This window comes from Rhineura floridana, chromosome 13 (assembly GCF_030035675.1).
Source record: "Rhineura floridana isolate rRhiFlo1 chromosome 13, rRhiFlo1.hap2, whole genome shotgun sequence".
Lineage (NCBI taxonomy): Eukaryota > Metazoa > Chordata > Lepidosauria > Squamata > Rhineuridae > Rhineura > Rhineura floridana.
The window spans coordinates 31,160,599-31,185,285 of record NC_084492.1 but is presented as its reverse complement, the minus strand read 5'-3'; the positions used below and the strand labels follow the sequence as shown (position 1 = coordinate 31,185,285).

Below are 24,687 nucleotides of genomic sequence, written 5' to 3'. Positions count from 1 at the left end.
CCATACATTTTATATTAAACCCCATAACATTTTAAATGGCCTCAAACCATGCTAAAATGATCATTTATGTGTGCTCACAATATGTGTGTGTGTTCACAATTGCAATCATACAGTGAAAGATGCCTATTGAAGCAAAATACTCACAGGAATAAAAGCTCCTAAATCTTCAACGTAACCAGGATGCTCATTAAACCATTTCTCTAAATCTTTTCTTTTGGGGGCATCATCACCTGCAAGTCTTGTTCCATCTTTCAGGTTAATAACTGGAACTGGACTTTCTGCATCACACACCCCTTGGGATTGTGCAAATGGAAGTGCTGTGTTTATTCCTGGAGCAACCTGAGGAATATTAATGCCATGGCAAACCTGCAGAAATACAAACTTTTATGAGAAAAACCTAGAGGAAGATGTTTAAGGGAAAGCATATATCACTATTACATACTCAGATGTAAACCCTGCTAAAAAAGATTTGTCTTGCAAAACTGTATGAACCTGATTAAATATGATGCTAGTATTGGTATTGGATGGGAATGTCAATGTCTGTTGTAGGATCAACGCCAAAACTAATACTAGTAGGCAGGGTCCTGTTGGGTCAGTCTTAAGAAACAAAGCCATCAAAATTACAAACACATTTACATCAGAACAGCATGTCTACTTAAAATATAAATTCACATATGCTTACGTGGTTAGGTGCTTTGTTTCTGTTTATAAACAGGATATCAACTCCTTCCATATTCTTTCTCCTTCCTCTCCTCTTTTTCACTACAGGTTGGTCATCAACTATTATTCCATTTGCATTAGCTGTTGACTGGCTGGAAGTTCCTAATTAAATGTTTCATAAAATTAGCAATATATGATCAACCAAAAAAGCAGCCACAAAGAAAAAACAAATAACTGAAGGTAAATCAAATTTCTAGAAAGATGTTCTAGCAGAACCCAAATTTGGTATACATATCAGTTTTAATGCCCATGTACACAATTTCAAGAGACTATATTATCTTCTCTCAAGGACTACAACTTGCTACCAGGGGAACAAGTCCACAGACATATGGATTGCAGCCTAGTGTATCATGACAAGGCCACCCCCCCCGCCCCTCACCGTTTCCTCAGCTTACTGTTATCACCACTGCTTTATGCTACAGGGATCCCTTAAAAATACTTGCTACTCAGTCTTGTCAAGCTATTACATTTTTACTTATTTCAGTTATGTTCTAGTTGAACATTAGCCAAATATTTTATGTATGCTTTCATCTGTGCAAGTATCAGTAGTAGTGATAGAAGATTCCTTTTCATTGCCCCATCTGCTTGCTCCTGTCTCTCTTTGGCATGTTGTTTCCCTACACCCTGGAGATTTGCACATCAAGACTATGATTGAAATAGTGAGCAAATCAGTTCTTAAAAACTATTGATAGTTTGCACATGATTGAATCTATATATGAATACCACTCTCAAGTCTTTGCATGCTTGCTCTGATGCAGTCAAGATGGCAGTAAGCATGTGCAAACACACACACACACAAAATAGGAAGGTGTCAGCCAAGCCCTGGTAATCCTAAGGTTTGCAGAAGTATCTTTAGGAAAAGCCCTAAGTGAAGGAATCCCCAAAAACAGTCCAACCATGACTCGGCATAGTCTTGAAACACTAACAAAAACAATACAAAAATTATTTAAATACAGTAGAAGTAAGAAGCTGACTAGGGAGGTGGTTGGACTTTTGGAAGTCCAAGGAAGGTGTGCTAAGAGAGGAAAAGGAGACTGAAGAGATGCTGAGTTAATTATGTTCATCTTTAGCATGGAAGATGTAGGGCAAATCCCTATTCTTGAACTAACGTTCTCAGGAAATAAGTTGAAGGAAAGGAGGCAAAGTTCTAGGCAGAACACCTCAGGCTGGAGGGAGGGGTAAACATAGCCCTCCAGGCTTCTCTGTATGGCCCCTGGGAACCCTCCCCAGGCCCACTCCTTACTGGTCTTGTTTCACACCCTCCTTGAATGCTTTTGCCTGGCTGGAATGTTTTCTTGAACTGCAATAATGCCTCCTGCTTGCCCAAAGGGAGGATGTAGAGATGTGCGTGTAGAAACCTCTGAACTTTTCTTGGCTGGAATGTAGCCAACTGTACAATGGAAAGAGTCACATCTGTTGTTTCGATCACTTTTGCCTTTGGCCCTGCCCATCACTGGCATGTGGCCCTTGGAAGCTTGACCATGAACAAATACGGTCTTCAGGATGAAAAAGTTTCCTCACCACTGATCTAGGCCTTATTGACAAATTAAAAACAAACAAATCATGTCCAGATGGCATCAATTGAATTCAAATGTGAAATTGCTGATCTTCTAATAAAAATATATAACTTGTCCCCTAAGATCAGCCTCCATACCTGACAACTGGAAAATGGCCAATTTTAAAAAATACCAATGGGGTAAGAGCAAGTCAGTTGGCTTTCTGTCTGTTCCAGGAAAGCTAATGGAAAGCATTAAAGATGAAATTACCAAACACATACAAAAATAGCATGGCAAGGGCAAGTCCTTTCTAACCAACCTCTCAGAGTTGCAAGTGTCAATAAGCATACAGATAGGGATGATCCAGCAGACAACGTGTACTTAGACTTTCAGAAAGCTTATAATAAAGTCCCTCACCAAAGACTCCTGAGAAACCTGAAACCTCATGGAATATGAGGACAGATCATCTTATGATTCTGTAACTGGTTAAAGAACTGGAAGCAGAGAACATGAATAAATGGAGAGTTCTCCCAGTGGAGGGATGTAGACAGTGGAGTCCCCTAAGGATCAGTTTTGGGACCTGTGCTTTTTAACTTACTCAAAAATAGCTAGAGTTAGAGGTGAGCATTGAGGTAGCGAAGTTTACTGACAGCACTTAATTGTTCAGGGTGGTAAGAATAGAAAGGGTTTCAAGGAGCTACAAAAGTAAAGAAAAATTGGAGTATAAGAGGAGTATGATAGAGTGTAGAAAATTATGCATGGTGTGGAAAAAGTGGATACATAAGCTTTTATTTCTTCTCATAATACTAGAAATCTGAGGCCATCCAATGAAACTGAGTGTTGAAGGATTCAGGATAGACAAAAGAAAGTATGTGTTCATGCAGCACTTAGCTAAACTATGGAATTCGCAATCACAAGATGTAAAAATGGCCACTAACTTGGTCTTAAAAGGGGGTTAGACAAATTCATGGAGGATAAGGCTATCAATGACTATTAGCCATTATGGCTGTATACTACCTCCAGTATTGGAGGTGATATGCCTCTGAATATCAGCTGCCGGGGAGCACAAGTAGGATATGTTGTTGCGCTCATGTCAGGCTTGCAGGTTTCCCATAGGTATCTGGTTGGCCATTTTGAGAACAGGATACTAGACTAGATGTGCCTTTGGTGTTATCCAGCAGGGCTCTTCTTATGTTCTTATGAGCATATGCTCAATGACCACAGAATGCAGACTGCCTGTTGAGAGGAAAAAACCTTGAAACCCAGGAGAGAGGGGGGATGGAATGGAGTATCCTGGAAGAAGAGGACAGAGGAAGCCACACACATATATAATAAGGGTACAGAAACTTTTAATTGTCTAGACAGGTTATTTCCTGGTTCCCACTGAGAAGCAATTTTTAAATGTACACAGAGACAAATGAAAACTGCCCATAAAATCAGTGGAGAAATACAGGACTTTAACGTAGCTGGGGACTGGGTGGCAATATGTCCACCCCACACTCCAAAAGCAGCCTAATCAGGATTGAACAAACTCTGTGGGCATGGAATGCTGCCAAAACGGGGGGGGAGATGGGAGGAATTAAAACAGAGCAGGTACAATCCTGAACAGAAGCACTTAACAAAACAACTGAAGATTACAATACAATTTTCTTATGTATCTGGGCTGCACCACTTCAGATTGCAAATGGGGGGCTTGCTTGCTTGAACACTCTTTCATATAAAAACATTCCTTGGGTTCAGGGTTCTAGTCTGGTCTTCTCTCCCTGACACATTAGTTTAATATGTCTAGGGAATGCTTTTGTGTGTGAGCCCCCACCTGCACTATGAAGTGGCAAAGCCCAGACACAAGCTTATCGCTTCAGTGAAAAGAGGTCACAGATAACAACTAGACAAACTAGAATGACAATCCAAAAATTATTAATATTTTTGTAGCAAGTCTTTTGGCACTAAATGCTGGCTACCAAAGCCTACAGTGCTTACCCAACTCTGGCAAAGACTTTGGGAAATTGGCAAGGCTTGTCTCTGAAGCATTCTGGAGTTCATGTAGCCTGGCAAGGTATTGCTGCTGTCCTAATGTACCATCTTCACTTTCAAATGGCCTTTTCTGACAAAGCCCCTGCTTCTGAAAAATTAATTTCAAGCCACCATCCTGTTAAACAAACATGGAGGTTAGTACATTTCTTTGGGAAGAAGAAATGTAATTTCATAGTTTAGAATTTTCATATGCAATTTGTTTCCAGAATAATTGGTCCTCTCTCACCCACATGTTAACTGGCTGCATTTAGCCAGTTACAGTAATGACTGCATTTGAATACTTTTATATGTATTTAAAAATATATATGTAGATATCAAGAAACCAAGTTAATTATTAGAAAGGTTTTGTACTCATTAGTATGTATCACTACTGACCTTCAGCATAAAAAACTAAAAAGTTCTAGAAATGGGGAGGAATAATTATTCTGATTGCTCACCAAAATCATAGGTATTTGGAAATTTCTGTTTTCAGAGACTAAAAACTAATTTTGAGTGCAGAAGTGCTACATACTCTGGAAAGTACCTACAGCACCGAAAATGGCAGAAGAGAGGCTATATGAGAAAGCATCTCACCAGCAAGGTTTCAAAAGTCCAAGGAAATATTATATTATTTGTTGATGAATCCTGAAGTTTAAAAAGGAGGAGAAATGCCCTATAGAAATTTCTCAAAAATACCAACAAATATGTGTGTGAAGGAATTGAGAGCAGGCAGCCACTTGTAGATAAAGCATGCTGCACACCGCAATCGTAATCAGGTCCTAGGGCAATAAAAATAAACATACGTCATTGATTTTCACTGTAAACTCCTTTTCCCGTACATGCTTCTTCACCTTTGACATCTGTGGTGACTGATCATTTTCTTCTTTAACATCTGCACTTAGAGGTGTTAGTACACTGGGCTCACTGTAGTCTGCAGCGGCACCTGGGCTGTCTAGAAGCTTGGTGGTATAAAAGGAAGCCACAGTATTGCTGTCGTAACTTCTCCTTGCCGAAGGCCATTTACCTTTCAAGATTGTTTGACAAACACTATCCAGTCGGTTAATCATAACCCGATCCTAGATGGAACATAATACACTGAATACCTCACTTTCCTGCCTCAATAGTTAAACAACTTGCAAAAAATTCACAGTAAGCAATACAAAGGGGAAAAAAGGCAGCAGGCTAATCAAGAGACTTTTGGTCTACCACTTAATTATTGTCCTGTGGCCTTGGACATAACAGGTGGTATTCAATGCTAGTCCTACTCAGAGTAGATTCATTGAAGTTAACAGACATGACTAACTTAGGTCCATTAATTTCAATGGTTCTTCTCTGAGTAGGACTTAGTTGACAAAACCCAACAATTTGGCATTATGGTTGGTCTTTGCCTTGCATAAAGAGGGATAATGCTACTTCCTTCTGTAATCTCCACTGATGCATACACCATGTTTTACTTCTACTCAGGCTGGCATCATAACCAGTGGGTTGGGCTGATGTATTATGCGGAGGAAGCCTCACCCCTGTGCACAACAAATAGTTTTCTTTACTTCCAGGGAACATAAATACTGGGAGCAATACCTGGAAGAAAAAAGGTCTGAATGGGCTAATAGTCTGAAGGATTTTTCTGTTTTACTTTCTTCAGTGTTGCAATAAGGATATTCTTGTATCTCCTCCCACCCTGGTGGCAATCAATTGGATCTCTTGTTTGGGCAAAGAGCAGGGTGTTGCCAGCATGTGACTGAGGTGGAATGCCTATTCCTTTATCGCATATATAAATGTCCAAGAGGCAGGAACACAGTATTTTTATTTATTTAAATATTTGTAAACCACACTTTATCATATAGAATATTGCAAAGTGGTGGTATTAATGCTGCCAATTGTAGAAGGAATGCAGTAGTGCCAGTGGAAAGTACCATAGGCAACTGACGCTGAATGAGGAAAGAATTTTCTGCAGCTATCACCAGGACAACAGATGTCAGCATCATCAACCTGAAGTTACTAACTCTTCTTCCCAGCTATGATGGTAAGCAAATGAAGCACAAACTTACACACTACTCAGATTTATAAGTATGAAGAAAATGAATTAGCAAATTCAATATTTTTGAAGGGAAACTTATCTAAAGCTAGGTGCATACAGTATTACTAACTTACCTTTGGCCAGTAGGAAGCAGCCAACATATATCCACCTTGTAAGATACAGTTAGAATTTGGTGTTCCATTATTCATTTGGAAACTGTCCTGGGTCTCATCCTGCACAGTGCTTAGGGAAGCTACACTCTCTTCATCGTATGCTTTCAAGTGAGGTGTTCCTTCTGCTGAAGGAAATCATTTTAGGAAATTAGAACATCAAACCTGCAGTACTGGATACCCTATTTCTGCAACATAGTGATCTGATGTACAAACGATGTTATCAAATGTTAGTCACACTCAGGAGAGACCCACTGAAGTCAATGGACTTAAGTGACTTATTTCAATAGGTTTACTTTGAGTATGATTAACATTTGATATCACTCAACAGCTTGTATTCAAAAGAAGTTCAGGTTGTTTTGTATGGACAAAAAAATGAGCCAGACCTTCTGGATGTCAACAAGGAGGGAAAACAGATTTTATTCAGGAGCTTTGAATACAAGCAGGCAAACATCTATAATAGTAAAATATATGTTTTTTTAGATCACCCAAACATTTTAGATCTTGGTCTGGAGCATGTCTTCTAATAGAAGTTACTTAACCATCTCAAAAACTTTTTAGCATCACCACTGCCTGCTGCTGTCATGCTCTGGATTGCACACAAACAGCACAGCGTGAATCAAAGGTCATGATGGGTCAATTACACATGAGACACAGGAGCACTGGTATACAAGTTGTCCTTTAGAAACCATCATATCCCTGCTCTAGGGAGACTGGACTGCTGCAGCTGTCATAAAAATATTCTGAAATAGACCTCAAGTGCAACTGCACTGAAATAATCAAGAGCTGAGATTATCATGGTATGATTACTTAGACAGAAAACATTGCAAATAGATAAAGTTGGTGAGCAATTGTCCTAACCGCTGAGAACTTTTAAACCAAGTACGCAGCAGAGTGTCTAGGTGCAATGGAAAGCGCAAACCCAAATGACCAGATTGGGAGCACAAACCCAAGTGACCAGATGAAATGGATTCTGGCAATGATGTACTGCTTCATTTTAGGCCACAAAGCATGCAGCTATGGTTACAAGCGCCCTGCCTGAATTTCTAAATCTGGCCTTTACCTGGAGATAACCATAAGAGGAAATAAGATCTGAATAGGATTATAGTCTCTGAAGAATGTGTATGTCTCACATTTTTTCAGTGTCAACATAACGTCAGCTAAATGCTAGCAAAAGGTTCCATTCATCACTCCAGAATATGGCAAATGCAACTACAGCTATTCATGATGTCAACTTTGTTTACAAAATATAAGGACAAGCTACACTGATAAGAGCTGAGAAGTGTGCATGTGCCAAAACTCTTTAAAAGTCCAGTTAAATAATTTAATCCTCAAGCCCAGAGTCTATATATCATCTTCAGAAAAGGATAAGCCACTGTTACTGAGCTTATACCAAGCAAAGTCCTCTTCCTTTTTCCCTTAAAAAAACCTACCCTACAAAGAATTAATTTTATGCACCAGAAAAAATTCTAACATATCAAAGTATCATTATGCACTTACAAAAAATCTAATCTTAATAGTTAAGCAACATCCTAATATTTGAATCCACAAATATGAAATCAAATATGGAGAAAAAGCTAAATATGCTCTACCTTTCATCAGCTTTTACAATTAAGCTATCCACACTTTCACTTTTCACAGAGCAAGATCAGTATTTTTCTGGCCCCTATTTGTGTTTGTAGCACTTCCACACCCCACCACTTCTTATGACTCAAACGATTCCTTTTAGCCCAATATTAATGGGGAAGTGACTTATCTTAACCTTCAGCCAGCACAAGTGTAAAAACAAATTAGCCTTTTTAGTGTTAAAATGATGGAAACAGAACTTACGCCTCTTCTGAGACTCTTCTTCATCGCTGTCGCTCTCTTCTGATGAAGAGGATGAAGATGACGAGGAGGATGAAGAGGAAGAAGAAGAAGATGATGATGCTGAAGAACAAGATGAAGAGGATGAAGAACTGGATCCTGATCTGGAATGTGAGCAAGAAGAAGAAGAGGAGGATGAAGACGAAGATGATCTGGAAGAACAGGTTGATCTATCTGAATCGGAGTCTGAATCAGAGCTGGATTCCGATCCTCTCTTGCCAGGTCTCTGTTTTTTGGAAGCAGCATTTGTAGTTAGGGGCTCTGTCCTTGCTGCAACCATACGCCTGTCATTGTCTGTCTTCATAGTAGGTTTGTGATCTGTGGCATGAGATGGGGTGCCATTCTTTGGGCTCAAAGGTTCAGTCTTTACTCCCGTTTGCAAATCCTCGGTAGATATGGACTCCTCTCCAGAAGAATGGGGATCTTCTTTATGGTTTTCGTTCTTAACTTTTGTATCCTCAAGTGTGCTCCCTTTAATATCGAGCAATCTTGCCTGAGGTGCAAGAGGAGATGCCGAAGACAGTGCCATCTGATACTGATGCAAAAGTGGGGTAGGAGTTCTTGAAAGTGCTACTTTATTCTGACTGTAGTTCCTCTGGGCTGACATAAAAGAAAGTTCAGGATCACGAAGAATGTGGTAGTCTGTTCTGCTAACCCCATGTTTTGCAGCTCCAATCAGTAAATCCCAGTCATGAGTCCCACATTCCCACCAGACTGGCAAATCTGGATTAGGCTGACAAAGTTTTAATCGCTCAAAAATCTGTGGATGACGGACAGCTTGTTCTCGTACCTTCCTGAGAAGTTCAATGCGATACAAGGTCCGAGATGCACGCTCTTCTGTAATTGGCTGGATGAAAATATTGGGATCCACAAGTTCTACACATGAAACACACACAAAAATCAGCAACTCCCAGAACAATTATAATAAAACCTTTTTAAAAAGACATCACCTTTTCCCCTCTTTTCTTCCTCTCTTGATGAATTAAGGTATTGAATAGGAGGTTGTAAGGTCAAATGTAATATTAAAGTTTAACATGTCATTTAGTTTGCCAGCTACAACCCCTTTTGGATAGAGATGCCTTGATTATTGTACTCCCTGTTCTGGTAAGTTCCAGATTAGATTATTGCAATGTGGGGCTGTCCTTGAAAGTGACTCAGAAACTCCCAACTGGTCCAAAATGCAACAGCCAAATTATTGACTGGGATTCCATGTAGAACTTGCATAACTGCTGTTCTAAAACAACTGCACCAGTTGCCAGTTGCTCCGGGCTCAATTCAAGGTACTCACATTAGTGTTTAAATCCTTAAACAACTTAGGCCAAATATCTGAAAAACTGCCTCCTTTCGTACAAACCCTTTTCAGGTATTAAGATCAGCAGAGTGGGCCCTGTTGATAGTACCCCTTCCCTCAGAAGTTCAGGGGTGGCTGTCCAGAAGAAGGCATTCTGTGACAGCCCCCAAGCTATGGAATTCCCTCCCCACAGAAATGTGTCTGGTGCCTTCATTGTATAGCTTTCGTTGTTTGCTGAAGATGTACCGCTTTACACATACATACACACCCTATTTTTCTGATGTAAATTGTTTAAACTGATTATATCATATATTATACATGGGTTAATATCAAGCACAATTTATTATGTACTATTAATATTTATTATACACTACTTTTCTACTTGATGTTTTATATCAATGCATTAATAATAAAAGCACAGGAATTTCTAAGCTAATTTATAATTTCAGGGGAGGTATGTGACACTTTGTTCTTCCTTTTAACATTTTTCCTATCTCTCATTTTTAAAGTTTCTAGGAAGCAGCAACTGGTGTTTGAGGAAATTAAGTGCTAAACATTATGACTACCTAATATAAAAATGCATTAAAATAATGTAGTCTGATGGATTTCTATCTAATCAACATAACCAGATACAGTAGCATCCTGTGTATGGGAAGACTGTAGTTGTCACATGTGACGGAATACTTTTGTGTACATATTGTCGCTCCTGCCATTTACTTTGGCATTTTACAATCAAACAGTTGTTTTAGCCTTTGTTGCCTATAAATCTATTTTTATTTTTCCTAAAGCAGAAAAAAAGCAAGTAACCCACCATCTTTTGAAGGCAGGCGACAGACTCTCCTGCACATGGCCATAAATGCATACAAGTACTTCTCTAAACTCTCATCTGTTTTCTTATGTAGCCTAGCCATGGCTCTAAACTTTGTCCAGTCAAATTGGCCTCTGTCAGGATCAAATACTACACCAAAAGTGGAAACCACTCTGTAGAAATCGGCTTCTTCTCTTCTTGTCCATCTAGATTGAAAACCAAGAAGAAAAATAATCACAATTAATTAACTTCCCCCAAGCAGTAAAGCCATGATTGACTAGAAAAAAGTTAAAACATGTTTTTGTGATCAATTCTTTAAATTTGGTATTTATAGCACGAACAGACCTTTGTTGTCTTTCAATTTTGGCAGCCATTTTTGGATTTAAAGCAGCTTCTTCATATGGATTATGCATCACAGAAGCCTGGACCGCAAATGCAGGTTGTATTTGTTGCATTTGCCTGTTCTTACTAGTACGTTGATACGCTGTTATTAGGCGGCGCAAACGTGTTGTTAAGGCAGACTGAGTTGGCCAATAAAGCTTGTCTCCTTCAATCATCTGACCGTCTATAATTAAGAAAAATGAGAAAAACAATATCCAATATTGATTTGCTGTATTCTGGACCATGCAAGCTTGCTCTAATGTAATATAATAAAGAGTATTCACTGTTAAGTTCAAGTGTTTAAGTTTTTACCTCCATCTGCTATTATAAGATCTCCTGGTGATGATATATCATCCTAAGAAAGAAATTTTTAAAAAATCCAGAATGAACAGAGGCATGATTCACACATAGCATAAGCCACACATCTTGCAGATGACTGTGCTGTCTAAAAACATTAGTAATTCATCTCAATACAAGTTATTGCAACACCCTTTTTAAATAAAGAGGCTCATAGTCTCTCTATAGAAAATAAAAACTAAATAGTTAAATCAAAAGGAGGATTGCCAAGAAACTAATTCCAAAAATCACTGTGTTAACAAAGGTAAATATTTAGAATCAAGGGCAAGTACGGCAGCCCCATCAAATCTGTATAGTTTGGTATAATTGTAAAGAAAAAAAAGAATGATAAAGTGAAAACATAGTACCTCCATGTCATCTTTAAACATTGCTGGGGCTGGTTTATATTCTGGGTCTTCTACATCCCTGAAAAATACACATTCAGCACAGGCTGGTAAAGTGCGTGGTTTTTCATACAATTGTTTACCTACTGGGAACTTATAAATCACTTTGTGGGGAAAAAAGTGCTTCAAATCAAATCAAATTTTATTATGAGGTCATTGACCCAATATACAATTGATTATTCAAAAAAAGTTAAGGTAACTAAGACAAGACAATACGGGATCAGCAATTATAAAACATTGTCCTAATATAGTCGGTCTAAGATAAAATTACCTTTTTACGTAAACTCTGGGCTACGATTAAAAACTGAGCAACTGATTCAGTGATATGTTTATCAGTGTCAGACATGAGATGAAAAGCTTCTATACTTGGAGAAATAAATCTGGCACGAGCGTCTTTATATATATCACAGGAGAGGAGAACATGTGCAATTGTTTCGACCACCCCCTTTTTGCAGATACAAAATCGCTTTTCATATACAATTCCTTGAAAGCGGCCCTCTAATAACGCCAAGGGGAGACAATTAAATCTGGCCCTGGCAAACAGATGACGGAAACCCGGAATGGTCAGGTTTTCAAGGTAGGCTGCACGGTTAGGAAAAGGAGAGCTGAGACCAAAGTGGAGAGGGGAACAAGTTTTGCGAGCACTGGCGATTGAATGTTGGAGAGCCATATCTTTGATGCACTGGCCAATAGTAAAGTTAGCTGATTCAAGATCCACAGAGAAAATTAGGTCCAGTGATAAGCCAAGTAGCTTTACTTTCTCATTGAAATTTTTGGACCATAAGGTGGAGTAGGAGTCTTTCCAAATTAGATGTAAATGGACCATTGGTCTCACCTGAAGGGTGATTTTCATATGAGGACGGCCATCACTGTAGGTATTAGCTCCACCTATCGTGCGAAGGCAAGAATGTTTTTGAAGTCAAGACTAGGGGCGTCAGGCCCCTCCCACTCTCCAGTTCATTCGCAGCGAGGCTATGGAGAAAAATCTAAAAATATGAGAACAGGGCCAACAGGCCCGCCAGCAGAAAAATAACACAATAGTAACATTCATCATAACGTGACTCCAACATAGCGATATAACAGAACTAGCAGTCTTGACTTCACTAGTAAATTTAAATACAAAAGCGTAACAGTAATATATAACATCTTAGTAAAATATCTATATATCCTCCAACTGGGAGGGTCGTGATGGCCGTCCTCATATGAAAATCACCCTTCAGGTGAGACCAATGGTCCATTTTCCATATGAGGCCGGCCATCACTGCAGGATGTACCAAAGCAACCCATAAGAGGGAGGGACCACCCACATGCTAATCTTCATTAAGAACCTGTTGCAACACTCGTCTGCCAAAAGAGGCATCGGCAGAGGCATAACGATCTATTTTATAATGCCTTATAAACGAGTGAGGGGTAGACCAAACAGCAGCCCTGCAAATATCAGCAACAGGAGCATTAGTAGCAAAAGCAGCCGAAGTGGCAGCTGACCTAGTAGAATGAGCTGTTATACTAGCAGGAACTGGCAGCTTAAGGGACTCATATGCTAAGGTAATACATGCCCTTAACCAGCGGGATAAGGTAGAATTGGCTACTTTATGCCCCATAGACCTTGGATGAAAGGATACAAACATAGACTCCGTTCGTCGAATCTCCTGGGTCCTAGACAGGTAGGTCTTGAGAGCCCTCCGAACATCCAACGAATGCCAAGCCTTCTCTAGAGGATGAGTGGGGTTCAGGCAAAACAAAGGGAGTACAATGTCCTGATTGCAATGGAAAACTGAATTGACCTTGGGACGGAAGGAAGGATCAGTTTTCAGCACAACAGAGTCCTTGTGAAAGACACAGAGATGGCGGGCAGAAGACAATGCGCCCAGTTCCGAAACTCGTCTGGCAGAAGTGATGGCAATCAGGAACAAGACCTTGAAGGACAGTAGACGTAAAGGCACAGTCCTAAGGGGTTCAAACAGAGGGCGTTGTAAAGCTTGTAGGACCTTGGACAGACTCCATGAGGGAAAACAGTGGACTACCGCCGGTGAGCGTAAAGCAGTGCCTCTGAGGAAGCGTTTAATGAACGGATGTGAGGAAATAGGGGCACCAGTGGAGGACACTGAAAGAATGGACGACAGAGTGGACGCATGTCGACGTAGAGTGTTGGGTCTGAGTCCCATCATAAAGCCGCTATGAAGATATTGCAGCACCTGATGCATAGTGGCCTGGGATGGATCGCAGTGGTGAGACTGGCACCACTTGGAGAAAGCCACCCAAGTATGTTGATAAATACGGGTGGTAGATGGCCGTCTTGAGGCTAAAATAATATCAATAACAGCGTCAGAGAGGCCAGCCAACCTCAAATGTCCCTGTTCAAAAGCCACGCTGTTAGATTGAGCCAAGTGGGGTCCTGATGCCATACTGGACCCTGGGATAGAAGATCTGGCCTGACTGGAAGTATCCAAGGATCCATCACCGACATTGCAAGAAGATCCGAGAACCACGGTCGGCGTGGCCAATATGGTGCTATCAGAACCAACTGTGCCCTCTCGATCCATGCCTTCCGCAAGGTTTTGGCTAACAGTGGTATTGGGGGGAAGGCGTACAAAAGACCATCTGGCCATGGTATTGACAGAGCATCCACTGCTTCCGCTGATGTGTCCAGGTATCGGGCAAAGTACCTGGGAAGCTGGTAATTGTGACTGGAAGCAAACAGGTCGATTGAGAAGATGCCGAACCGACGCTGGAGACGGTGGAAAATGGTCGGATGAAGTTTCCATTCTCCCGGAAAGACCTGTTGTCTGCTGAGCCAGTCTGCTGTCACATTCCAGATCCCTCTGAGATGCTCTGCTTTCAGGGATTGTAGATGTTGTTCTGCCCAGACGAAGATGAGGGAAGCTAGGTCCTGCACAGGACGGGACCAGGTGCCCCCCTGTCTGTTCAAATGTGATTTTACACACGTGTTGTCCGTTCGGATGAGGACATGGTCCAAAGGGAACAGAGACTGAAAATGAAGTAGAGCTAAGTGGACCGCCTTTAGCTCCAGCCAATTGATGCTCTGAGTCTGCTCTGCTGTGGACCAAACCCCCTGAACGTACTGGGAGTTGCAGTGTGCTCCCCAGCCAATGAGACTGGCATCCGTGGTGACAACAGTCCTGCAAGGTTCTCTGAACTGAGTGCCCTTGGAAAGATGTTGGACCCTCGTCCACCAGCGGAATGAAAGGCGCAGTGCGGGGCTCAAGGGAACTGTGCGATGATTGGAGTTGGCAATGTCCTGTTGAAAGGGGAACAAAGCCCACTGAAGGTGGCGAGAGTGGGCTCGAGCCCATGGCACAATATAGATGGTAGAGATGAACATTCCGAGCGCCCTGGCTAGAAGCATGACGTCTGCGGTTGTTTGTTGCATCAAGGACCTCGCGATGTTTGTGATGGCAGTTATGTGATCTGGAGACAGAAACACCATCGCCTGCAGGGTGTCCAACATCGCCCCTAGATGTAGTAGGCATTGGGTCGGTTGAAGATGGCTTTTGTTGAAGTTGACAAGCCAGCCGTAGGTCTGCAAAACATTGAGGGTGAGCGTTAAATGACGATGAGCCAGCTCCTCAGAGCTTGCCCGTATTAAAAGATCGTCCAGATATGGGTAGAGATGGACCCCTTGAATCCAGAGGTAAGCCACTAAAGGTGAGGAGCACTTTGGTAAATACTCTCGGAGCAGAGGAGAGGCCGAATGGCATTGCTCTATATTGAAAGTGCTGGGGGCCAAAAGCAGACCGAAGGAACTTTCTGTGGGCTATGCAAATGGGCACATGGAGATACGCCTCCTTTAGGTCGATAGAAGCCAGGAAGTCTCCTTCTTGCAGGCTTTCAGTAATGGAGTGGAGGGATTCCATTTTGAACCTGCGGTATGTTACAAAACGGTTGACGAACTTGAGGTCCAATACCGCCCTCCATGACAAATCTCATTTGGGCACAGCAAATAGGAGGGAGTACACCCCTTCCGACCTCTCTGTTGTAGGAACTGGCTCTATCACCGCTATGTCCAAGAGGTGATGTATAGCTGTCTGCATGATGCTGTGCCTGGCCGGCACCCTGGGACAAGGGGATAGGTGGAATTTGTCTGGTGGGGTCGCCCAAAACTCTATTGCATAACCATAACAAAAAAGGTCCCTGATCCAGGCGACCTTAGTCAGACGCAGCCACTGGTCTCCAAACATAAGCAGTCTGCCCCCAACCGGTAGTGCATTAGTACTGTTTGTGCTGGCGAGACCCTCCCCTATATGAGGACGATGAGGTGCCTCTGCGCCCTTGGTACTGACCTCTGCCCTGGAAACGTCGGTTCCAGGTTCCCCTGAAGGGACTGGAGTCATAGGATCGGAAGTCGCGGCCTCGTCCTCCTGGCCGCGTTCCTCTAAAGGGCTGGTTAGTGCGGAAGGAGGGAAAGCGCCTGAAAGGCCTGTGATCAACGTTCTTGACAGTGGCCAAAACAGGTTTGTGAGCGTCTTTGGGATCAACCAGCACTGCCTTTAGAGCTTCCTCGCCGAAGAGCAAAGATCCGGAGTAAGGAGCCCTGGAGAGATTCACTCTGGCCAAAGAGTCAGCTTGCCAGTGGCGAAGCCAAAGGGTCCATCGAGTGACTATCTGAGCCGTCATGGCCCGTGCTCCCAGTTGAGTGGCGTCCAAGGTGGCATCAGCTACAAACGCCGCTGTCTTGCGCAACTTTATCAGTGACCTTCTGAGAGAAACAGGATCAGGGTTAGGGTCCTCTAGAAGATCATCCAGCCACATCATTGCTGCCCTGGAGAAGATGGAAGCTGATGCGGAGGCTCGCATGGAGAAAGCAGTGGCCTCATGATTCTTGCGGAGAGCGAAGTCTAATCTTCGCTCAGTAGCATCCTTTAGTTGGGATTCTCCTTCCCTCGGCAAAAGAGATCGCGAAACTAGGCTAGCGATCGGCTCGTCTATGCCGGGAACGGCCAGCTTGGTGGCAAAGTCAGGAGCTAGAGAGTAAAGTTTGTCAGCCAGGTTCTTGAAGCAGCGAGTTTGGAATGGATGAGACCATTCTTCGGTGGCCAGTTTAGCGATGGGATCCGGCACCGGGATGTAATGCTCAGTTGGTGCAGGGGATTTGAGAACCCTGGCCCCTTTAATAGCTGGAGCGGTAGCTGCTGGGGGCGCAGCTTGGAGACCAAGGTGTTAACTACCCTGCAAGCAAGAGGCTGATAATCTGAGGCATTAAAAAGGCGATATGATGTATCCTCCTCATGTTCCAAATAATCACTCCATTCGTCTCCTTCAGCATGTTCAGCAAAGGGTGACTCCTCCCCATACGAAACATCATCAATACATCTGCCTCTAGCCACATCAAAAGGATTTGGGGAGCAAGAAGGATTTGTCTCATTACATACATATTGGTCCATACTGTGTTGAGGTATGGCGGGAACTTGTGGTGGTGACTGCGTTTGAGTGAAAAATGACAGCATGCCCTGAAGTTGTGAAAGAAACTCATGAGACAGCTGCAGCCCCGTTGAAGCAGATGATTGTGCCTGAGTAGGTGGCTCAGTGGACTGTGACGGTGGATAAGCCCTGGGCGGCAATATGGGAGGAGGCTGGCTGAGTGTTGGCTGTGCAGGAAAACCAGCGAATTCCTCCTCGTCAGAGGAAGCGGCGGGGGAATGAAATATATCCGTTAGCTGTTCCTGGACTGGTCTGGTGGGGGTCAGAACAGAAGCATAGCGAGGACGCTTGCTTTTGCTGTGGCTGGAAAGATGTTTAGTCTTAGCTAGTGCTTTGGCATGCTTAGTCTTAGTTGCCTTAGATGGTTGTGGCTTGGCTGTCTGAGACATCTCTGGCTGTTCCGCCATCTTATATTCACTATGGGTGCAGTACACGGCCACGGAGGGGGAAGAATGCAGAGACCCGAACAGGCTCAGTACACGACCACAGAGGGGGTAGAACGTACTGGCAGATGGCTAAGTACACGGCCACAGAGGGGGCAGAATGTACGCGTCGATGTAATGCAGACTAGAATTCAGACTTGGTACACGGCCACAGAGGGGGCAGAATGTACAGTGTAGACCGCCCTGGTACACGGCCACAGAGGGGGCAGAATGTACAGTTGAAATAACGTGTGCACGGATATGAACAGTCTTAGTGCACGGACGGATGAATGTATAATTCAAAAAAGTCTATTGCACAGCCTCAGCCTTGATGATGCAGTCGCAAATGTGCAGCATTGGCTGATAATTGAGAGAAGCAGGAGCAGTAGTTGTGGAGACTAGCGCGTGTAGACCTGTGGATTTGTATCTGCGGCACACATACAGGGCTAGACTCACTTTTATTATTAGTACTGGTTGAACAAAAAGAGCAGGAAAGAAAGGGGACAGACAAAATGGTGCCCGTGAAAAAAGCGGGAAAACAATGCAATCAAAATGGCGGTTATATAGAAGGAGCAATGGCGGACCCTGAGGAGGAATCGCGGCTGTAAAAATCAGGCAAGCGAGACTCCGTCAGGGAAGCAGAACGGCCGGAGAAGGACCGTAGCAGCTGAGGAGTAATAGAGAAAAAAACTACAGCCGCTGACTGCAAGGACCGTCGCAGCGAGGTTTTAAAGACGCGGAGCGAGTCAGGGAGGTCGAGCAGTCCGGGGGGGGGGGAGAGCCGTAGCCGAAGTCTCCTGGCCGAAAGGGGCCGCGAGGAAAAAACCGCTGCCGTGCGAGGCAGGCGGCAAGCCAGCCGATCAGGGGCTAAGGCAAAGAGAGCCGCAAGCAGGCTCCTGAGAGACGGGCAGGAAACTGCCGCCGTACAAAAGAAATTGGCCCGGACAAGGGAAAAAGCAGAGAGCTGCGATGCAAGCTCCCGCCCTAAAACAGGAAAAAACCGCAGCCGCGGTCCTTTCGGAGCCGGGAGGCTAAAAAACCTGGGGAAAAAGAAATTGATCCGTGTAAGGGAGAGTCCCCCCCAAGGGAATTCCCCAGGAAGAACGATGAAGACAGTGTTAAACACGAGACAGAGGGAAGGAAGGAACGTGGGATACACAGACAAACAAACCTCCACACCTGTCAGACAAATACAGTAACACAAAATACAGAGACTTAGCTAAAGCTACGCTATCAGAATATCAAACTTGTTCATACGAAGGCAAGAATGAACTGGGGAGTGGGAGGGGCCTGACGCCCCTAGTCTTGACTTCAAAAACATTCTTGCCTTCGCACGATAGGTGGAGCTAATACCCGCAGTGATGGCCGGCCTCATATGGAAAATAGCCTAGAGATGGGCTAGCATAGGCTACTTTGGTCCAGAATCTAAAAGCTTGCAGCCAAGCAGAACATTCAATAGAATTTATTCCGGTTTCAAGTCGGAGGCCAGCTGCCGAGGCACAGCGAGGCATTCCAAATATGGAACACAATACAAAGAATATGCATTCTGGTTCTAACCACTTGGATACTCTTTTTTAAAAGTTCTGCTGTATAGATCTGGCTAAATTGATATCATCATCAACAAAATGCAAGTCCATTCAAGTCAGAGGTGGGGGACCTGCTGCCCTCCAGATGTTGCAGGACTACACCTCCTCAAAAACCAAAAAATTGACTTCTTACAGTATTACATTATGATCAGTGCTCTAATTTATTTGTCATGTGTTATGTACTGTTTTATAATGTATTGATATTTATACACTAAAATGAATTAGAACATTCTCCGGGGGGGGGAACCTCCCATTATCCCTGACCAGTGATCATACTGGCTGGGCTTGATGGGATTTGTAGAGTCACAGGTTCCCCACCCTAATTTATGTGATCGTAACCTCACAAGCAATATATTATGGCGATCAGATTGCTTTTCCATTTGTAGAGACTTTTTAGCTAATCATTCTTTAGAAAAATTTGACACTCAACTTCCGTTTAATTCATATGGAGGTGTGGCTAATATCCTGTTATTTTGCTGTATTTAATGTGAAGGGCAATTTACCTCTCTCATATTCAATTCAATGGGACATAGAAGTAGCTTTCCTTTTAGGAATTTTTATTGCATTTGAAGCAGCCACTAAAAGGGTTCAGCTGTGGCTGCTCCCCACCCTTTATCTTGTTTGCATGCACACTGATGGAGGGCGAGTCACTTGAAATAGTAGTTTTAAAACAATCATACCCATCAATATAGTCATTTGCTCTCTGTTCAGCAGCAACTGCCTTGTCATCAGGTTTTCCCACTCTTTCCAAGAAGCAGAGAGATGCATCTGCTCTAATTGTGTTGTACTTTTCATAACCTGGGAAGCAAATATACTATTAATATTGCCTCAAAAGTCAACCAACCTTAATGTGAAAAAGAAACAAGTTGTATCCTTATCACTTACCATGTTTAAAAACTCCGATTAAGAGGGATTTATCTGCTTCTGTATCCCACCACTCCGCTGGTACTTCAGAATGATCTGGCTCAGGGATCCAAATATCAATTTCACTGAAATATTTACCCAGAAAGCCAGTGTTAAGTCTACTCATTAGAGGATACACATCTTTTTTTAATACCCCCCCAACTGAATAGGAAATTACTCATAGCTTAAATGCTTTAAAGCTCCACTTAGTTAAAAAATCCTTAAGTGTAATTTTATCGAATAGTCAAAGGGAAAAGAGGAAAGATCCTCAGAACAGTGTACCTGGCATCAACTCCATCAAAAACCTTTGAGCACTCATTACCAATAACTTCTTGCTTCAAGTAATACAACATTCTAACTCGAAGTAAGACCCTACACGTAAACATACAGAAGACAATACTTCAGTCAAGGTCAGAGCTACTGTTTTAACATATGTAGGAAACACGCTCAGCATTATAAACACAAGTTATTATCAACGCATTTAAGACAAAATCTAATGTAAATTCCTGTTAGTTCTATCTTATAAAAAATTATGTGCCTAGAGTGCTATCAATATCAATGGGCATATAGGATACATAACTCTGATTGGATTCCAAGTTAATTCAGTGGTGCAGCTGTTCCTGAAAACCACTTCAATGTGTCTAGGGCAGCCTTTCCCAACTAGTGGGCCACCAGATGTTGTTGGACCACAATTCCCATCTTTCCTGACCATTGGCAACGCTGGCTGAGGCTGATGGGAGTTGTGTTCCAACAACATCTGGTGGCCCACTAGTTGGGAAAGGCTGGTCTAGGGCTTCACATAAGCTGTGAAATAATCTAAAATGCCTTAAATGGAGATGCACTACAAACATTGGTATTTATTACCCAATCCAGAATGCCATTTGGAGAACTATTCCTGAGGTTTTCATAGGCATAAGGAACCCTGGCCACATGGAAGTCATTTTCAGTACTGCTGGCATATTTGAATCCCAAAAGGCTCTTCTTCATGTCCTACCATCATCAGAAGTACAGGTGGTGGAATGACAGAAAGGGCCTTTTATTTTGTGGGCCTAGGATGTGGAATTGCCTAACCAAGAAAATCTGAACAGTCATGGGGAGAATATAGGAAGCTGTCTTATACTCCATCAGATTATTCGTCCATCTGGCTTAGTTCTGTCTACACTGACTGGCAGTGGTATTCCAGGGTTTCAAGCAGGAAGTCTCTCCTAGCTCTACCTGGAGATGCCAGGGATTGAATGCTGGACGTTCAGCATACAAAGCAGATGCTCTGCCACTGAGCTATGGCCACTGACCTATGGTCCACTCTTGCTCTCCACTGGCTTTTGAAGAGTTTTTCATTTTGTTTTTTGCACTTTGGCAAGCCTTCTGCCTGCATTGCCTGATTCTTCTTTGCTCCCTTCATAAATGCTGCTCTTTTCTTGTTTTTTTTTAAAAATTGTGATAGCATTATCTGTTTTTTGTTTAATTATGCTAGCTCCCTTGATCATTTCATTATAAAATGGAGAAACTGGATACAAATCTTACAATAGCAAAATAACATAAAATGTAAGTGAAGCAGTAGGCATATGCAAACCCTTAGCATACCCAGGGCTTGCATGTACTTAATTAGTTAAAGCAAAACAAAACAAAACAAAACAGCTATTCGTCACACAAAATTACACACTGCTTTGAAAAAAAATTCATCTTTGCTTTACAAACTTGCCACATGACATAGGGGTGAGAAGGGGAAGAAAGCTGATGTTAGAAAGACACAAACTCAAAGCCTTTTGATGCACCCAAGACTAACAATGTGGTTTTTCGGCTCTTGAGCTATATTACTTGTTTCTGCGGAGCTAACAGCAAGCTGCTAAGTAAAAAAGGGCATCCAACGGTTTGGAGTAGTCCTTTATTCAGGTTTTACTCTCCTCCTACGAACACATTATGACATATACTCATTTTAGAATATAAACACAATTGGTGATGATGTACCATAGCTGTAGATGATCAAGTAATATATTAGCTCCAATTTTCTTCTGAATGTCCTCAGAGGCCAATTCCCTCACTCCACAATCCTTTAATATTTAAATGGTGAGGGAACTTTAAAGTAGTTCACCACACTCTCTCCATACCTAGTTCCTTTTACTCTTTGAGCCTAATGCTCAGCCTCAGTTGACTAAGGGCTTGCACCTGCATGCTACTCTTGGCTTCTAACATTTTCTGTCAGGATGAGAGCAATGTTCATGTATATGTCAGGTCCCACCATTTCTGGAATTTGGAAGAAGCCAGAGGAGGGTACTATTCTGACTCCCCACCCCACATAAATCACACACACATTTTTTGCTAGGAGATTGCTACCAAAAGGTACATGTTCTCTCTTCCCATATTCTCCTCTTCCCCTCCCACTTTTGGCATCTGCACAGGGTGTATCCATTGTACAAATATGGGCTAGTTTACAACATTGGTACTACAATTATGCTGGGTTTGTAATCCATTAAATCTTAGGTGGGTTAACACTAATAAAGCCTATTGGCATTTAGTAAGGAGATTTTATTTGTACTTCAAGGAGACATTTTGCAATCACACTCAATTTTTTTAATAACCTTAGAAAAACTGAAGATGTTTATACTGCTACTTACTTGTTACAGTGGTGTTTTATGTGCTTTTTATAGCCATCATCTTGCAATAAATGCTCTGGATTATACTTTCGAAGCCATTCTGCTTTATGAATATCAAAAGTGCTGGCCTGAGTCTTAACTTTCTTTCCTTTTCGGCCCCTGGGAACAGGGGCAGACAAACCTACGCAACATGAGAATATGAAGTGTTGAAACTGCATGGTAGGATAGCACTTGCTTGTTAAAAAATGTAGAAGCATTAACTTATAAGCACAAGTTCCCAGACTCAGTTCTGTTTCCAAGTGCACTGCCTATATTTAAGGAAAGCAGAGAATACTATTTTCCCTTAACATTCCAAGGAGTACATTCTGAAGTACAGAATATTCAAATATTCACTGCAGAAAGGGAAGAGCTATATCATGATATAGAAAATAACTTGGGGAAGTTATTCTCAACTTTCCCCAAGGTAAGCAACTGTGGCTTCAGATGGAGCAGAGGGGACTGTTTAACCCTGCCCAGACATTAGTGCATTCAAACCCCACAAAACAGGAAATGAGAAGGAAAGTTTATGTGTTTGGATCTTCCCCCGTTGTATTTCATGAGGCATATCTTGCTTTGGTATCTTTTGAGTCTTTTGTTTCACCACAAACTTAAGTCAACTTTAGCTAACAAATAGTACACATAGATCCTTACCTAAATGATTCTGTAGCTCTCGAGTTTGTCCATCTTCAGTTGGTGTGATAAGATCCCATATAAAACTTTTTATTTTTTCATCTCCTCTGTAATGTACAAGGCAATATGCTAGAAGGGCTCGGCAAATTATCTCCACATCCTGTTCATTCAGTTGCCTCTTGAACCGCCCATGCGACAAAATCTCTCTCCAACGACCCCACCTGTTTAAAGTTTAATACTGATCAACATTTTAAATAAAAATGGCATAACCTTTAAGATTACTAACTAATACACTGGTCAATAAATATTAACATTTTCCATGTTTTATTCTTTTATAAAATGTATGTTCTACTTTTACTTTTTCCCATCATCAGGATGCCCAAAAGCAATTAACAGTAAAAGCTAGAGTCCTTGCAACCAAGAGACAGGAGGGTTTCCTTTTGTGCTGTCAGGTTTTTCTCCCTCATCACCCTGTAAACTAATAGGGAAAACCACTATTTGTAAGGAAATCTGTCCAGTGTGTTGGTTTGGTATCTCACAAGTTTTTCTTTGTTTAAATATGTCCACAAGCAGATGTTGATTTTGCTGTTATAATTATTGTGTATGTGTGTTTGGAAGGACTCTGTGTGCTGCTGCAGCTGTTGCCATTTGCCCACAACTTTGCCGTATTATCTTCTTCTGCTCCACATATGTAAAGGGGAGGGGCTACCAGGCAGCGCTTCAGCATCGTGCAAAGTGCAACACTAAGTGCGCACTTAGCATCACACTTGGAGTAGTCTTGGGGTCTGGAATCCATTGCCCACCAAGAAAAATCAGCAAGTACTGAAGACAGAAGGCACACCAACAAGCTGTTGTGATTGAACGCCTGCCCTTCTTTAGGGTGAATATTTGAGACTTGAATGAAAGTGTCATCGCCTCCTATGTTGGAAAAAGTGGTTTCTATACCCCCAGGGTGAGAGCCTGGTGGGCATAGTTTTTGCCCCCATAAGTAAGAGACAAGGGGGAGTGTTTGGTACGAATGTTGTACTTAGAACATGTGTGTGCATTATTTGCCTGTACGTAGACTTGAGTGATTGTCATGGTATGTACATGTGAGTATGCTCTTTTTAGGATGTGAGGTTGAATTATGCGAGTACTTGTAGAGTGTGATTTGAGGTAAGAGTGAGTGTGTTGGTTTAGAATGTTGATATGTTAAAATATGAATGTGCTGATCTTGTAAGAGTGTGTTTCAGTAAACTAAACAAATTTTTTTCAACTGTAGTTAGACAAAATTCTGTTATAAATAGGGCCGGCTGTTTTAATTGTTTTGCTTTTTATTATACTGCGATTAATAAATAAGCTGATTTGTTTAATCTATTATGTTTAAAAAATAAGCTTGTTTTGTTTTTTTCCCTTGAAACTTATTCTGTTTAGTCTATTATGTATATTATGATTTTTTCTTGTATTTCTTGTACTTAATTTTATATGCAATGCTTATATTATGTTGATACTAAAGAGGATGTTTTGGTCAGTTAATTGTATTTTATTGATTGTTTTTTGTAGTTGCTGTTTTAAGATGTTTTGACTTGTACT

The 24,687-nt window shown here is 42.0% G+C and overlaps 2 protein-coding genes across 20 annotated transcripts in view; one reads left to right on the top strand and one right to left on the bottom strand.

Moving 5' to 3' along the window:
* The window catches only part of AKTIP (AKT interacting protein), a 396,007-nt gene that overhangs the window by 64,861 nt on the left and 306,459 nt on the right, over positions 1 to 24,687 (top strand). The gene's annotated exons all lie outside the window — the stretch shown is intronic.
* The window catches only part of CHD9 (chromodomain helicase DNA binding protein 9), a 90,196-nt gene that overhangs the window by 4,286 nt on the left and 61,223 nt on the right, over positions 1 to 24,687 (bottom strand). For 6 of the 10 annotated variants that reach the window (XM_061593615.1, XM_061593614.1, XM_061593613.1 and 3 more), the window contains 15 exons: positions 23,137 to 23,336; positions 22,468 to 22,627; positions 20,135 to 20,224; positions 19,835 to 19,938; positions 19,630 to 19,747; positions 11,467 to 11,524; positions 11,075 to 11,117; positions 10,727 to 10,946; positions 10,385 to 10,587; positions 8,247 to 9,158; positions 6,381 to 6,544; positions 5,033 to 5,305; positions 4,197 to 4,365; positions 683 to 822; positions 145 to 366 (listed from right to left, as the gene is read on the bottom strand). In XM_061593615.1, coding sequence (XP_061449599.1) covers positions 145 to 366; positions 683 to 822; positions 4,197 to 4,365; positions 5,033 to 5,305; positions 6,381 to 6,544; positions 8,247 to 9,158; positions 10,385 to 10,587; positions 10,727 to 10,946; positions 11,075 to 11,117; positions 11,467 to 11,524; positions 19,630 to 19,747; positions 19,835 to 19,938; positions 20,135 to 20,224; positions 22,468 to 22,627; positions 23,137 to 23,336 — 3,076 coding nt within the window. The remainder of the gene's footprint in view (positions 1 to 144; positions 367 to 682; positions 823 to 4,196; positions 4,366 to 5,032; positions 5,306 to 6,380; positions 6,545 to 8,246; positions 9,159 to 10,384; positions 10,588 to 10,726; positions 10,947 to 11,074; positions 11,118 to 11,466; positions 11,525 to 19,629; positions 19,748 to 19,834; positions 19,939 to 20,134; positions 20,225 to 22,467; positions 22,628 to 23,136; positions 23,337 to 24,687) is intronic. The other 4 variants (XM_061593619.1, XM_061593622.1, XM_061593618.1 and 1 more) reach the window with 3 other exon arrangements.